The 16453-nt window shown below is 41.6% G+C and overlaps 3 protein-coding genes across 3 annotated transcripts; all 3 read right to left on the reverse strand.

The window, feature by feature from the left end:
- Nucleotides 1-655: 655 nt before the first annotated feature.
- Nucleotides 656-3130, reverse strand: LOC131695923 (uncharacterized). Its single transcript, XM_058984457.1, has one exon. It carries the CDS (start codon nt 3128-3130, stop codon nt 656-658), a length of 2475 nt encoding a protein of 824 aa, XP_058840440.1.
- Nucleotides 3131-9488: 6358 nt separating this feature from the next.
- LOC131695934 (uncharacterized) lies at nt 9489-10937 on the reverse strand. The gene has a single exon (XM_058984466.1). The coding sequence runs from the start codon at nt 10935-10937 to the stop codon at nt 9489-9491; it is 1449 nt and encodes a 482-aa protein (XP_058840449.1).
- Nucleotides 10938-11266: 329 nt separating this feature from the next.
- Nucleotides 11267-13657, reverse strand: LOC131695944 (uncharacterized). The gene has a single exon (XM_058984476.1). The coding sequence runs from the start codon at nt 13655-13657 to the stop codon at nt 11267-11269; it is 2391 nt and encodes a 796-aa protein (XP_058840459.1).
- Between the last annotated feature and the right edge of the window lie 2796 nt (nt 13658-16453).

Below are 16453 nucleotides of genomic sequence, written 5' to 3' on the forward strand. Positions count from 1 at the left end.
TGATCATTAGTGATCCAGACCCGCAAACTAGAGTAATGTTACATCAATTTTAATATGTTTTACATCATTTGAACATTATGGTGGTACCAGTTTATATGGGAATTTGCTGTGTGACCGCACTCTTCAACCCGTAACTCCGGAACCGGAAGTCGGATCAACTAAAAATTCAATAGCAGCTTATGGGAGCGTTATACCTTTCAGATGAAACTAAGTTTGCGAAAAGCGGTTCAGCCATCTCTGAGAAAATTGTGTGAGTTTAAATGACACACACACACATACACACACATACACACACACATACACACACATACATACACACACACAGACATTTGCCGATCTCGACGAACTGAATCGAATGGTGTACTATACTCGGCCCTCCGGGCCTCGGTTAAAAAGTCGATTTTTACAGTGATTGCATAGCCTTTCTTTATATGAGAAAGGCAAAAACACAGTTTACCGTTAACGTTTCAGCCTACTTTTTTATTTCCTTTCAGCCATCCTCAGAACTTTACAATAAGAAAAACAAAATAAAAATAGCGATAAAATTAAAAAAAAAAAATACATTTGAATTTGAAATTATCTTACTTCTTGCCCAAGCGCGTCTTGCCACCGCTGGGGGAAAATCAAATTTAAACTAATTCTACATGTACTTCTCTCACTGGTGGCGTCTCTCTTCTTTCTCACCAGTGCCATTGCGCGCCGATCGTAGCTTATTAAGAAGACCGTTGTATGTGCAGGCGAAGCTGGCGGCGTCCCGTTGAAGGTTTACCGCTCTTTGCTCTCTCAGCTTAATATGAAGAACCTCCGCTGTTAACCTGTTGGACTCGTGGTTAATTCTCTCCAATATTCTCGTTTCGTTGAAGTTAAAGTGGTGTCCACATTCTCTTGTGTGTTGTGTTAGGCCGGTTATCGATGTGCTAGTGCGTATAGAGTTTTTATGCTGGCTAATGCGTTTCTCTAGGGTTTGGGAAGTTTGCCCGATGTACTCTTTATTGGTGCATCCGCCGCATGGAATGCTGTAGACTACATTTGTTTGCTGCATTTTTGGTATTTTATCTTTCAGCATCGTGAAGATCGTGTTTTTTATTTTGTCATTTGGTTTGTATGCTGCATTTAAGTTATTCTTGCGCAATACCTTGCCGATTTTCTCGCTCAAGCGGGGAATATATGGAATGGATATATATTTTGCTGTTTGCTCGTCTGCGCTCCTGGTTTGTAGGGTGTTGTAGAGTATGTCTACCCGCTGTTTAAGCACACTTTTTATGATGTGTTCCGGATAGTTGTTGGCGCGTAGTATGTTAGATGCCTCTGTTATGCTCTCTTCCCTTTTGTTCGCATCCGTGAGTTTTAGTGCTCGGTCCATAAGTGCAATTGCGGTGTTCTTCTTGTGCGTGTATGGGCTCTCCGATGTGTAGTCCAAATACCGTCCTGTTTTCTGTTTCGGGAGCCATTTTTTGTCGATTTTTTCCCCGTTTCTGGATAATAGTAGATCTAAAAAGCGAATCGATTCGTTGCTTTCTTTTTCTACCGTGAATTTAATGCTAGTATGTTGCTCGTTAAATTCTTCGATGACAGTTTCTATCTCATTTTCTTTACCCACAAGAAAGCAATCATCTACATACCGTCGGTACACTATCAGCGATATTCCCTTTTGCTTCAATCCCTCGAGGGCCTCTCCCTCTAATTTTTCCATAACAATGTTAGCAACGACGGGAGAGAGGGGGGATCCCATGGGCACTCCAAATATTTGGTCGTAGAACTTTCCGTCATACTGAAAAAAGGAAGCTTCTAGTACAGTTTTCATTGCTTGTTTAAAACTGTCCCAAGGAATAGTGGTTGTTTGTGCTACTTCATTCCATCTTTCTTCGACGTACTCGTACACTTTATTGACAGGTATATTAGTGTATAGGGATACCACATCTAATGAATACATTACACATCCTTCCGGTACCCGTATCTTGGATATCTCCTTAGCGAATTCGAAGCTGTTGCGAACGTGGTACTCCGTTTTTCCCACTAAATTGTTTAAAATTCCCGATAGATACTGAGCCATGTGGTAGGTTGCTGAACCGATGGTGGATATCACAGGACGGAGGGGGCAGTTTTCTTTGTGAATTTTGGGGAGTCCATAGATTCGCGGTGGGGTGCAGTTGTACATCTTAAGCTTGTGTTTCGTCGCTCTGTCGATGTGCTGGTCTAACCACCACTGTTCTATTATGCTGTTTAACATTTTTAGCACTCGGTTCGATGGATTGTCTTTCCGTTGCTTGTACGTGGACGCATCATTTACCATTGTGGTCATTTTTTCGTGGTATTCGGTGCCGGACATTAGAACTGTCTTGTTCCCTTTATCGGCTTTTATAACATAGATGTCTGGGTTCTCTCGCAAAAACTTTCTACTTCGTACAATGTCTTTGTGTATCCAGTCATTCTCCTTCGTCCGTGGTTGGTTTTGGTAGTTGACATAGTTGGATATGATCGTAGATACTTCTGCTCTGATGTCGTCGGCTTGTGGTTTGCTCTTTATAGCAGTTTCTACATCGGCAACGAGTCGAACGTATGGGATAGAACTCTTGCTTTGTATGTTGAAGTTCGGTCCAAGAAGAAGCGTTCGTTCCAAATAGTCGGGGATTTCATGGTTTGTCTTATTCTCTATCCACTCCGGTTGCTGACAAGTCTCTTCGATCTTTTTCCTCTTCAGGTTGCTCAGCTTATTTATTTCGGTTCGTTTCGTACTATTATATACATTTGCTGCTTTCTTCTCCACCATCGCGCGCACTGCTCTCCAGTCACTTTCTTCTAGCGTCCATTGGACCTTTTCATATAGATGCCGCTTTCTATTCTTCAGTTGCTCTAGTAACCTTTTGGTGTCCCGAACAACTAGGCTGATGATTCTGATTTTCTGCCGGTGTTCCAGAATCTTCATTTCCTGCCGGGATATGCTGCTGTGTAGGGAAACGCCAACTTTGTAACATAGACACTTTGGCACAAGCTTGCACTTCCGACAGTTCAGTAAGAATTTTAGTCTGTTTTTCATCCTCGCCATCTTGACAGCGGTCTTTAATAACTCTCTCGTCAGCTTCCCCGTTTCGTCATCGTACTTCTTTGTGATTCTCGACACGAAAAACATCGTGTTTTATTCTCCTACCTTTCCTTGATCAAGCGATTTTATGTTTCAAGGTTTCAGTCACCGTTCATGAATGTTGTCGTTTTTTAGTTGATATTTTTCGGTGAAAATCTATTTAAAAAACACAGTTTACCGTTAACGTTTCAGCCTACTTTTTTATTTCCTTTCAGCCATCCTCAGAACTTTACAATAAGAAAAACAAAATAAAAATAGCGATAAAATTAAAAAAAAAAAATACATTTGAATTTGAAATTATCTTACTTCTTGCCCAAGCGCGTCTTGCCACCGCTGGGGGAAAATCAAATTTAAACTAATTCTACATGTACTTCTCTCACTGGTGGCGTCTCTCTTCTTTCTCACCAGTGCCATTGCGCGCCGATCGTAGCTTATTAAGAAGACCGTTGTATGTGCAGGCGAAGCTGGCGGCGTCCCGTTGAAGGTTTACCGCTCTTTGCTCTCTCAGCTTAATATGAAGAACCTCCGCTGTTAACCTGTTGGACTCGTGGTTAATTCTCTCCAATATTCTCGTTTCGTTGAAGTTAAAGTGGTGTCCACATTCTCTTGTGTGTTGTGTTAGGCCGGTTATCGATGTGCTAGTGCGTATAGAGTTTTTATGCTGGCTAATGCGTTTCTCTAGGGTTTGGGAAGTTTGCCCGATGTACTCTTTATTGGTGCATCCGCCGCATGGAATGCTGTAGACTACATTTGTTTGCTGCATTTTTGGTATTTTATCTTTCAGCATCGTGAAGATCGTGTTTTTTATTTTGTCATTTGGTTTGTATGCTGCATTTAAGTTATTCTTGCGCAATACCTTGCCGATTTTCTCGCTCAAGCAGGGAATATATGGAATGGATATATATTTTGCTGTTTGCTCGTCTGCGCTCCTGGTTTGTAGGGTGTTGTAGAGTATGTCTACCCGCTGTTTAAGCGCACTTTTTATGATGTGTTCCGGATAGTTGTTGGCGCGTAGTATGTTAGATGCCTCTGTTATGCTCTCTTCCCTTTTGTTCGCATCCGTGAGTTTTAGTGCTCGGTCCATAAGTGCAATTGCGGTGTTCTTCTTGTGCGTGTATGGGCTCTCCGATGTGTAGTCCAAATACCGTCCTGTTTTCTGTTTCGGGAGCCATTTTTTGTCGATTTTTTCCCCGTTTCTGGATAATAGTAGATCTAAAAAGCGAATCGATTCGTTGCTTTCTTTTTCTACCGTGAATTTAATGCTAGTATGTTGCTCGTTAAATTCTTCGATGACAGTTTCTATCTCATTTTCTTTACCCACAAGAAAGCAATCATCTACATACCGTCGGTACACTATCAGCGATATTCCCTTTTGCTTCAATCCCTCGAGGGCCTCTCCCTCTTATTTTTCCATAACAATGTTAGCAACGACGGGAGAGAGGGGGGATCCCATGGGCACTCCAAATATTTGGTCGTAGAACTTTCCGTCATACTGAAAAAAGGAAGCTTCTAGTACAGTTTTCATTGCTTGTTTAAAACTGTCCCAAGGAATAGTGGTTGTTTGTGCTACTTCATTCCATCTTTCTTCGACGTACTCGTACACTTTATTGACAGGTATATTAGTGTATAGGGATACCACATCTAATGAATACATTACACATCCTTCCGGTACCCGTATCTTGGATATCTCCTTAGCGAATTCGAAGCTGTTGCGAACGTGGTACTCCGTTTTTCCCACTAAATTGTTTAAAATTCCCGATAGATACTGAGCCATGTGGTAGGTTGCTGAACCGATGGTGGATATCACAGGACGGAGGGGGCAGTTTTCTTTGTGAATTTTGGGGAGTCCATAGATTCGCGGTGGGGTGCAGTTGTACATCTTAAGCTTGTGTTTCGTCGCTCTGTCGATGTGCTGGTCTAACCACCACTGTTCTATTATGCTGTTTAACATTTTTAGCACTCGGTTCGATGGATTGTCTTTCCGTTGCTTGTACGTGGACGCATCATTTACCATTGTGGTCATTTTTTTCGTGGTATTCGGTGCCGGACATTAGAACTGTCTTGTTCCCTTTATCGGCTTTTATAACATAGATGTCTGGGTTCTCTCGCAAAAACTTTCTACTTCGTACAATGTCTTTGTGTATCCAGTCATTCTCCTTCGTCCGTGGTTGGTTTTGGTAGTTGACATAGTTGGATATGATCGTAGATACTTCTGCTCTGATGTCGTCGGCTTGTGGTTTGCTCTTTATAGAAGTTTCTACATCGGCAACGAGTCGAACGTAAGGGATAGAACTCTTGCTTTGTATGTTGAAGTTCGGTCCAAGAAGAAGCGTTCGTTCCAAATAGTCGGAGATTTCATGGTTTGTCTTATTCTCTATCCACTCCGGTTGCTGACAAGTCTCTTCGATCTTTTTCCTCTTCAGGTTGCTCAGCTTATTTATTTCGGTTCGTTTCGTACTATTATATACATTTGCTGCTTTCTTCTCCACCATCGCGCGCACTGCTCTCCAGTCACTTTCTTCTAGCGTCCATTGGACCTTTTCATATAGATGCCGCTTTCTATTCTTCAGTTGCTCTAGTAACCTTTTGGTGTCCCGAACAACTAGGCTGATGATTCTGATTTTCTGCCGGTGTTCCAGAATCTTCATTTCCTGCCGGGATATGCTGCTGTGTAGGGAAACGCCAACTTTGTAACATAGACACTTTGGCACAAGCTTGCACTTCCGACAGTTCAGTAAGAATTTTAGTCTGTTTTTCATCCTCGCCATCTTGACAGCGGTCTTTAATAACTCTCTCGTCAGCTTCCCCGTTTCGTCATCGTACTTCTTTGTGATTCTCGACACGAAAAACATCGTGTTTTATTCTCCTACCTTTCCTTGATCAAGCGATTTTATGTTTCAAGGTTTCAGTCACCGTTCATGAATGTTGTCGTTTTTTAGTTGATATTTTTCGGTGAAAATCTATTTAAAAACCTGTTTTAATCCACCTAGAGGTGCAATTGTGCCTTTCTCATTTCTCCAAACTATGATTTAATAGCTGGTTCGTACAATATAACTTTATGGAAATGTCTTTCATTCTTATTACACTTGGTAAGTATATATAAGAGCACCTTTTTGCATTCATCGCGGTATCGGTTTGAATCGGAGTTTTCTATGTGATCGACCTCCACAACCCGTAACTCCGGTGCTGGAAGTCGGATGGAGATGGAATTTAATATCAGTTTCTGGGGACGCAACACCTTTCATTTGAAACTAAGTTGAGCAAATCTAGCCATTTTCGAGAAACCAATATAACCGTTATTCTGACTTTGGATGCTTCCGGATCCGTCGATGGTGGCCAGTGTGGCCAAAGAGACTTTGAATGACTGTTGGGGACCTAGATCTACAAATTCAACAGTTGTGTTTACATTTTGGAAAAAAAAATCACCTTTTTACATTCATCGCAGAATTCGTTAGAATCGGGATTTGCTGCGTGATCGTACGTATCACCCTGTAATTCAGGAACCAGAACTCGGATCCACACAAAATTCAACAGCAGCTGATGGACCTTTCATTTAAAATTAAGTTTGTCAAAATCGGTTCAGAAAATTCCGAGAAACCGATTTGGAAAAATCAACAAATTTTGTTTTGTAACCATATTCTTCAACTCGTAATTCGGAACAAGATGTCGGTTGAAAATGAAATTCAATAGCAATCTATGGGAATATTATACCTTTCATTTGAATCTTAGTTTGTAAAAATCGGTTCAGCCATCTCCGAGTAACCGATGTGGACATTTTGTTAACAAATCCGCACATACACACACATACATACACACATACACATACACACATACATACATACACACAGATATTTTGCGATCTCGGCGAACTGAGTCGAATGTTATATGAGACTCGGCCCTCCGGGCCTCGGTTAAAAAGTCGGTTTTTGGAGCAATTGCATAACATTTCTATATAAGAAAGGCAAAAGAATAATATTTAATTAGCTTAATAAGCATGAGTTCAATGTTATCTTCATGTGATTATAATTTGCAAAGGTTGGTGGAATGCGTTTGAATGTGAGGGAATGGGGGTTTAGTAGAGTGGGTGTGGAGGATGCGTCAGAAATCCTTCATCTTATTTCGGTATACGGGGTGGATGAAGGAAATCTGGGCGTGAGGGTGATCCAAGAAGAGGGGAGTGATGAAGGAGGGAGGTGTAAGGGCAAGGTGGGGAGGGGGGGGGGGAAGGGGCGGCTACGCAATACTCAACTGCATATTTTGCCTTCCATTTGAGACTTGGTTTGAGAAAATCGGTTCAGTCATCACCGATGAACCGATGTGACTTTAATTGTGGAATATGCCCGGAATTCCGGACTTCCGGAATCGTCGATAGTGGACAATATATTCAAAGAATGTTTGATTGCCAATCAGTGATCTAGATCTACGATTAGAAGTAATTTGGTGACCATTTCAATAGTTTTTAGCCTCTGAGGTATTACGATTGTACCGATTTATATGGGAAATTCCAGTGTATCCTTACTAACACCCCTGTAACTCCGGAAGCAAGAGTCAGAACCGAATGAAATTCAGCAGCAGTCAATGGCATTACTGTATCTTTCATTTGAAATTAAGTTCGTAAAAATCGGTAGAGAATTCGTTGTGGAATGGGTGTGATATTAGCTTAGGAACTTGGCGGGTTCCCCGAGGGCGGCATGAACCGTCATAGGTGGCCAATGCGGTCAAAGCTGCTTTGATTGATCATTAGTGATCCAGACCCGCAAACTAGAGTAATGTTACATCAATTTTAATATGTTTTACATCATTTGAACATTATGGTGGTACCAGTTTATATGGGAATTTGCTGTGTGACCGCACTCTTCAACCCGTAACTCCGGAACCGGAAGTCGGATCAACTAAAAATTCAATAGCAGCTTATGGGAGCGTTATACCTTTCAGATGAAACTAAGTTTGCGAAAAGCGGTTCAGCCATCTCTGAGAAAATTGTGTGAGTTTAAATGACACACACACATACACACACACATACACACACACACATACATACACACACACAGACATTTGCCGATCTCGACGAACTGAATCGAATGGTGTACTATACTCGGCCCTCCGGGCCTCGGTTAAAAAGTCGATTTTTACAGTGATTGCATAGCCTTTCTTTATATGAGAAAGGCAAAAACACAGTTTACCGTTAACGTTTCAGCCTACTTTTTTATTTCCTTTCAGCCATCCTCAGAACTTTACAATAAGAAAAACAAAATAAAAATAGCGATAAAATTAAAAAAAAAAATACATTTGAATTTGAAATTATCTTACTTCTTGCCCAAGCGCGTCTTGCCACCGCTGGGGGAAAATCAAATTTAAACTAATTCTACATGTACTTCTCTCACTGGTGGCGTCTCTCTTCTTTCTCACCAGTGCCATTGCGCGCCGATCGTAGCTTATTAAGAAGACCGTTGTATGTGCAGGCGAACCTGGCGGCGTCCCGTTGAAGGTTTACCGCTCTTTGCTCTCTCAGCTTAATATGAAGAACCTCCGCTGTTAACCTGTTGGACTCGTGGTTAATTCTCTCCAATATTCTCGTTTCGTTGAAGTTAAAGTGGTGTCCACATTCTCTTGTGTGTTGTGTTAGGCCGGTTATCGATGTGCTAGTGCGTATAGAGTTTTTATGCTGGCTAATGCGTTTCTCTAGGGTTTGGGAAGTTTGCCCGATGTACTCTTTATTGGTGCATCCGCCGCATGGAATGCTGTAGACTACATTTGTTTGCTGCATTTTTGGTATTTTATCTTTCAGCATCGTGAAGATCGTGTTTTTTATTTTGTCATTTGGTTTGTATGCTGCATTTAAGTTATTCTTGCGCAATACCTTGCCGATTTTCTCGCTCAAGCAGGGAATATATGGAATGGATATATATTTTGCTGTTTGCTCGTCTGCGCTCCTGGTTTGTAGGGTGTTGTAGAGTATGTCTACCCGCTGTTTAAGCACACTTTTTATGATGTGTTCCGGATAGTTGTTGGCGCGTAGTATGTTAGATGCCTCTGTTATGCTCTCTTCCCTTTTGTTCGCATCCGTGAGTTTTAGTGCTCGGTCCATAAGTGCAATTGCGGTGTTCTTCTTGTGCGTGTATGGGCTCTCCGATGTGTAGTCCAAATACCGTCCTGTTTTCTGTTTCGGGAGCCATTTTTTGTCGATTTTTTCCCCGTTTCTGGATAATAGTAGATCTAAAAAGCGAATCGATTCGTTGCTTTCTTTTTCTACCGTGAATTTAATGCTAGTATGTTGCTCGTTAAATTCTTCGATGACAGTTTCTATCTCATTTTCTTTACCCACAAGAAAGCAATCATCTACATACCGTCGGTACACTATCAGCGATATTCCCTTTTGCTTCAATCCCTCGAGGGCCTCTCCCTCTTATTTTTCCATAACAATGTTAGCAACGACGGGAGAGAGGGGGGATCCCATGGGCACTCCAAATATTTGGTCGTAGAACTTTCCGTCATACTGAAAAAAGGAAGCTTCTAGTACAGTTTTCATTGCTTGTTTAAAACTGTCCCAAGGAATAGTGGTTGTTTGTGCTACTTCATTCCATCTTTCTTCGACGTACTCGTACACTTTATTGACAGGTATATTAGTGTATAGGGATACCACATCTAATGAATACATTACACATCCTTCCGGTACCCGTATCTTGGATATCTCCTTAGCGAATTCGAAGCTGTTGCGAACGTGGTACTCCGTTTTTCCCACTAAATTGTTTAAAATTCCCGATAGATACTGAGCCATGTGGTAGGTTGCTGAACCGATGGTGGATATCACAGGACGGAGGGGGCAGTTTTCTTTGTGAATTTTGGGGAGTCCATAGATTCGCGGTGGGGTGCAGTTGTACATCTTAAGCTTGTGTTTCGTCGCTCTGTCGATGTGCTGGTCTAACCACCACTGTTCTATTATGCTGTTTAACATTTTTAGCACTCGGTTCGATGGATTGTCTTTCCGTTGCTTGTACGTGGACGCATCATTTACCATTGTGGTCATTTTTTCGTGGTATTCGGTGCCGGACATTAGAACTGTCTTGTTCCCTTTATCGGCTTTTATAACATAGATGTCTGGGTTCTCTCGCAAAAACTTTCTACTTCGTACAATGTCTTTGTGTATCCAGTCATTCTCCTTCGTCCGTGGTTGGTTTTGGTAGTTGACATAGTTGGATATGATCGTAGATACTTCTGCTCTGATGTCGTCGGCTTGTGGTTTGCTCTTTATAGCAGTTTCTACATCGGCAACGAGTCGAACGTATGGGATAGAACTCTTGCTTTGTATGTTGAAGTTCGGTCCAAGAAGAAGCGTTCGTTCCAAATAGTCGGGGATTTCATGGTTTGTCTTATTCTCTATCCACTCCGGTTGCTGACAAGTCTCTTCGATCTTTTTCCTCTTCAGGTTGCTCAGCTTATTTATTTCGGTTCGTTTCGTACTATTATATACATTTGCTGCTTTCTTCTCCACCATCGCGCGCACTGCTCTCCAGTCACTTTCTTCTAGCGTCCATTGGACCTTTTCATATAGATGCCGCTTTCTATTCTTCAGTTGCTCTAGTAACCTTTTGGTGTCCCGAACAACTAGGCTGATGATTCTGATTTTCTGCCGGTGTTCCAGAATCTTCATTTCCTGCCGGGATATGCTGCTGTGTAGGGAAACGCCAACTTTGTAACATAGACACTTTGGCACAAGCTTGCACTTCCGACAGTTCAGTAAGAATTTTAGTCTGTTTTTCATCCTCGCCATCTTGACAGCGGTCTTTAATAACTCTCTCGTCAGCTTCCCCGTTTCGTCATCGTACTTCTTTGTGATTCTCGACACGAAAAACATCGTGTTTTATTCTCCTACCTTTCCTTGATCAAGCGATTTTATGTTTCAAGGTTTCAGTCACCGTTCATGAATGTTGTCGTTTTTTAGTTGATATTTTTCGGTGAAAATCTATTTAAAAAACACAGTTTACCGTTAACGTTTCAGCCTACTTTTTTATTTCCTTTCAGCCATCCTCAGAACTTTACAATAAGAAAAACAAAATAAAAATAGCGATAAAATTAAAAAAAAAAAAATACATTTGAATTTGAAATTATCTTACTTCTTGCCCAAGCGCGTCTTGCCACCGCTGGGGGAAAATCAAATTTAAACTAATTCTACATGTACTTCTCTCACTGGTGGCGTCTCTCTTCTTTCTCACCAGTGCCATTGCGCGCCGATCGTAGCTTATTAAGAAGACCGTTGTATGTGCAGGCGAAGCTGGCGGCGTCCCGTTGAAGGTTTACCGCTCTTTGCTCTCTCAGCTTAATATGAAGAACCTCCGCTGTTAACCTGTTGGACTCGTGGTTAATTCTCTCCAATATTCTCGTTTCGTTGAAGTTAAAGTGGTGTCCACATTCTCTTGTGTGTTGTGTTAGGCCGGTTATCGATGTGCTAGTGCGTATAGAGTTTTTATGCTGGCTAATGCGTTTCTCTAGGGTTTGGGAAGTTTGCCCGATGTACTCTTTATTGGTGCATCCGCCGCATGGAATGCTGTAGACTACATTTGTTTGCTGCATTTTTGGTATTTTATCTTTCAGCATCGTGAAGATCGTGTTTTTTATTTTGTCATTTGGTTTGTATGCTGCATTTAAGTTATTCTTGCGCAATACCTTGCCGATTTTCTCGCTCAAGCAGGGAATATATGGAATGGATATATATTTTGCTGTTTGCTCGTCTGCGCTCCTGGTTTGTAGGGTGTTGTAGAGTATGTCTACCCGCTGTTTAAGCGCACTTTTTATGATGTGTTCCGGATAGTTGTTGGCGCGTAGTATGTTAGATGCCTCTGTTATGCTCTCTTCCCTTTTGTTCGCATCCGTGAGTTTTAGTGCTCGGTCCATAAGTGCAATTGCGGTGTTCTTCTTGTGCGTGTATGGGCTCTCCGATGTGTAGTCCAAATACCGTCCTGTTTTCTGTTTCGGGAGCCATTTTTTGTCGATTTTTTCCCCGTTTCTGGATAATAGTAGATCTAAAAAGCGAATCGATTCGTTGCTTTCTTTTTCTACCGTGAATTTAATGCTAGTATGTTGCTCGTTAAATTCTTCGATGACAGTTTCTATCTCATTTTCTTTACCCACAAGAAAGCAATCATCTACATACCGTCGGTACACTATCAGCGATATTCCCTTTTGCTTCAATCCCTCGAGGGCCTCTCCCTCTAATTTTTCCATAACAATGTTAGCAACGACGGGAGAGAGGGGGGATCCCATGGGCACTCCAAATATTTGGTCGTAGAACTTTCCGTCATACTGAAAAAAGGAAGCTTCTAGTACAGTTTTCATTGCTTGTTTAAAACTGTCCCAAGGAATAGTGGTTGTTTGTGCTACTTCATTCCATCTTTCTTCGACGTACTCGTACACTTTATTGACAGGTATATTAGTGTATAGGGATACCACATCTAATGAATACATTACACATCCTTCCGGTACCCGTATCTTGGATATCTCCTTAGCGAATTCGAAGCTGTTGCGAACGTGGTACTCCGTTTTTCCCACTAAATTGTTTAAAATTCCCGATAGATACTGAGCCATGTGGTAGGTTGCTGAACCGATGGTGGATATCACAGGACGGAGGGGGCAGTTTTCTTTGTGAATTTTGGGGAGTCCATAGATTCGCGGTGGGGTGCAGTTGTACATCTTAAGCTTGTGTTTCGTCGCTCTGTCGATGTGCTGGTCTAACCACCACTGTTCTATTATGCTGTTTAACATTTTTAGCACTCGGTTCGATGGATTGTCTTTCCGTTGCTTGTACGTGGACGCATCATTTACCATTGTGGTCATTTTTTCGTGGTATTCGGTGCCGGACATTAGAACTGTCTTGTTCCCTTTATCGGCTTTTATAACATAGATGTCTGGGTTCTCTCGCAAAAACTTTCTACTTCGTACAATGTCTTTGTGTATCCAGTCATTCTCCTTCGTCCGTGGTTGGTTTTGGTAGTTGACATAGTTGGATATGATCGTAGATACTTCTGCTCTGATGTCGTCGGCTTGTGGTTTGCTCTTTATAGCAGTTTCTACATCGGCAACGAGTCGAACGTATGGGATAGAACTCTTGCTTTGTATGTTGAAGTTCGGTCCAAGAAGAAGCGTTCGTTCCAAATAGTCGGAGATTTCATGGTTTGTCTTATTCTCTATCCACTCCGGTTGCTGACAAGTCTCTTCGATCTTTTTCCTCTTCAGGTTGCTCAGCTTATTTATTTCGGTTCGTTTCGTACTATTATATACATTTGCTGCTTTCTTCTCCACCATCGCGCGCACTGCTCTCCAGTCACTTTCTTCTAGCGTCCATTGGACCTTTTCATATAGATGCCGCTTTCTATTCTTCAGTTGCTCTAGTAACCTTTTGGTGTCCCGAACAACTAGGCTGATGATTCTGATTTTCTGCCGGTGTTCCAGAATCTTCATTTCCTGCCGGGATATGCTGCTGTGTAGGGAAACGCCAACTTTGTAACATAGACACTTTGGCACAAGCTTGCACTTCCGACAGTTCAGTAAGAATTTTAGTCTGTTTTTCATCCTCGCCATCTTGACAGCGGTCTTTAATAACTCTCTCGTCAGCTTCCCCGTTTCGTCATCGTACTTCTTTGTGATTCTCGACACGAAAAACATCGTGTTTTATTCTCCTACCTTTCCTTGATCAAGCGATTTTATGTTTCAAGGTTTCAGTCACCGTTCATGAATGTTGTCGTTTTTTAGTTGATATTTTTCGGTGAAAATCTATTTAAAAACCTGTTTTAATCCACCTAGAGGTGCAATTGTGCCTTTCTCATTTCTCCAAACTATGATTTAATAGCTGGTTCGTACAATATAACTTTATGGAAATGTCTTTCATTCTTATTACACTTGGTAAGTATATATAAGAGCACCTTTTTGCATTCATCGCGGTATCGGTTTGAATCGGAGTTTTCTATGTGATCGACCTCCACAACCCGTAACTCCGGTGCTGGAAGTCGGATGGAGATGGAATTTAATATCAGTTTCTGGGGACGCAACACCTTTCATTTGAAACTAAGTTGAGCAAATCTAGCCATTTTCGAGAAACCAATATAACCGTTATTCTGACTTTGGATGCTTCCGGATCCGTCGATGGTGGCCAGTGTGGCCAAAGAGACTTTGAATGACTGTTGGGGACCTAGATCTACAAATTCAACAGTTGTGTTTACATTTTGGAAAAAAAAATCACCTTTTTACATTCATCGCAGAATTCGTTAGAATCGGGATTTGCTGCGTGATCGTACGTATCACCCTGTAATTCAGGAACCAGAACTCGGATCCACACAAAATTCAACAGCAGCTGATGGACCTTTCATTTAAAATTAAGTTTGTCAAAATCGGTTCAGAAAATTCCGAGAAACCGATTTGGAAAAATCAACAAATTTTGTTTTGTAACCATATTCTTCAACTCGTAATTCGGAACAAGATGTCGGTTGAAAATGAAATTCAATAGCAATCTATGGGAATATTATACCTTTCATTTGAATATTAGTTTGTAAAAATCGGTTCAGCCATCTCCGAGTAACCGATGTGGACATTTTGTTAACAAATCCGCACATACACACACATACATACACACATACACATACACACATACATACATACACACAGATATTTTGCGATCTCGGCGAACTGAGTCGAATGTTATATGAGACTCGGCCCTCCGGGCCTCGGTTAAAAAGTCGGTTTTTGGAGCAATTGCATAACATTTCTATATAAGAAAGGCAAAAGAATAATATTTAATTAGCTTAATAAGCATGAGTTCAATGTTATCTTCATGTGATTATAATTTGCAAAGGTTGGTGGAATGCGTTTGAACGTGAGGGAATGGGGGTTTAGTAGAGTGGGTGTGGAGGATGCGTCAGAAATCCTTCATCTTATTTCGGTATACGGGGTGGATGAAGGAAATCTGGGCGTGAGGGTGATCCAAGAAGAGGGGAGTGATGAAGGAGGGAGGTGTAAGGGCAAGGTGGGGAGGGGGGGGGGGGAAGGGGCGGCTACGCAATACTCAACTGCATATTTTGCCTTCCATTTGAGACTTGGTTTGAGAAAATCGGTTCAGTCATCACCGATGAACCGATGTGACTTTAATTGTGGAATATGCCCGGAATTCCGGACTTCCGGAATCGTCGATAGTGGACAATATATTCAAAGAATGTTTGATTGCCAATCAGTGATCTAGATCTACGATTAGAAGTAATTTGGTGACCATTTCAATAGTTTTTAGCCTCTGAGGTATTACGATTGTACCGATTTATATGGGAAATTCCAGTGTATCCTTACTAACACCCCTGTAACTCCGGAAGCAAGAGTCAGAACCGAATGAAATTCAGCAACAGTCAATGGCATTACTGTATCTTTCATTTGAAATTATGTTCGTAAAAATCGGTAGAGAATTCGTTGTGGAATGGGTGTGATATTAGCTTAGGAACTTGGCGGGTTCCCCGAGGGCGGCATGAACCGTCATAGGTGGCCAATGCGGTCAAAGCTGCTTTGATTGATCATTAGTGATCCAGACCCGCAAACTAGAGTAATGTTACATCAATTTTAATATGTTTTACATCATTTGAACATTATGGTGGTACCAGTTTATATGGGAATTTGCTGTGTGACCGCACTCTTCAACCCGTAACTCCGGAACCGGAAGTCGGATCAACTAAAAATTCAATAGCAGCTTATGGGAGCGTTATACCTTTCAGATGAAACTAAGTTTGCGAAAAGCGGTTCAGCCATCTCTGAGAAAATTGTGTGAGTTTAAATGACACACACACACATACACACACACATACACACACATACATACACACACACACAGACATTTGCCGATCTCGACGAACTGAATCGAATGGTGTACTATACTCGGCCCTCCGGGCCTCGGTTAAAAAGTCGATTTTTACAGTGATTGCATAGCCTTTCTTTATTTGAGAAAGGCAAAAACACAGTTTACCGTTAACGTTTCAGCCTACTTTTTTATTTCCTTTCAGCCATCCTCAGAACTTTACAATAAGAAAAACAAAATAAAAATAGCGATAAAATTAAAAAAAAAAATACATTTGAATTTGAAATTATCTTACTTCTTGCCCAAGCGCGTCTTGCCACCGCTGGGGGAAAATCAAATTTAAACTAATTCTACATGTACTTCTCTCACTGGTGGCGTCTCTCTTCTTTCTCACCAGTGCCATTGCGCGCCGATCGTAGCTTATTAAGAAGACCGTTGTATGTGCAGGCGAAGCTGGCGGCGTCCCGTTGACGCCGCCAGCTTCGCCTGCACATACAACGGTCTTCTTAATAAGCTACGATCGGCGCGCAATGGCACTGGTGAGAAAG

The sequence above is a fragment of the Topomyia yanbarensis genome, chromosome 1 (genome assembly GCF_030247195.1).
Source record: "Topomyia yanbarensis strain Yona2022 chromosome 1, ASM3024719v1, whole genome shotgun sequence".
NCBI lineage: Eukaryota > Metazoa > Arthropoda > Insecta > Diptera > Culicidae > Topomyia > Topomyia yanbarensis.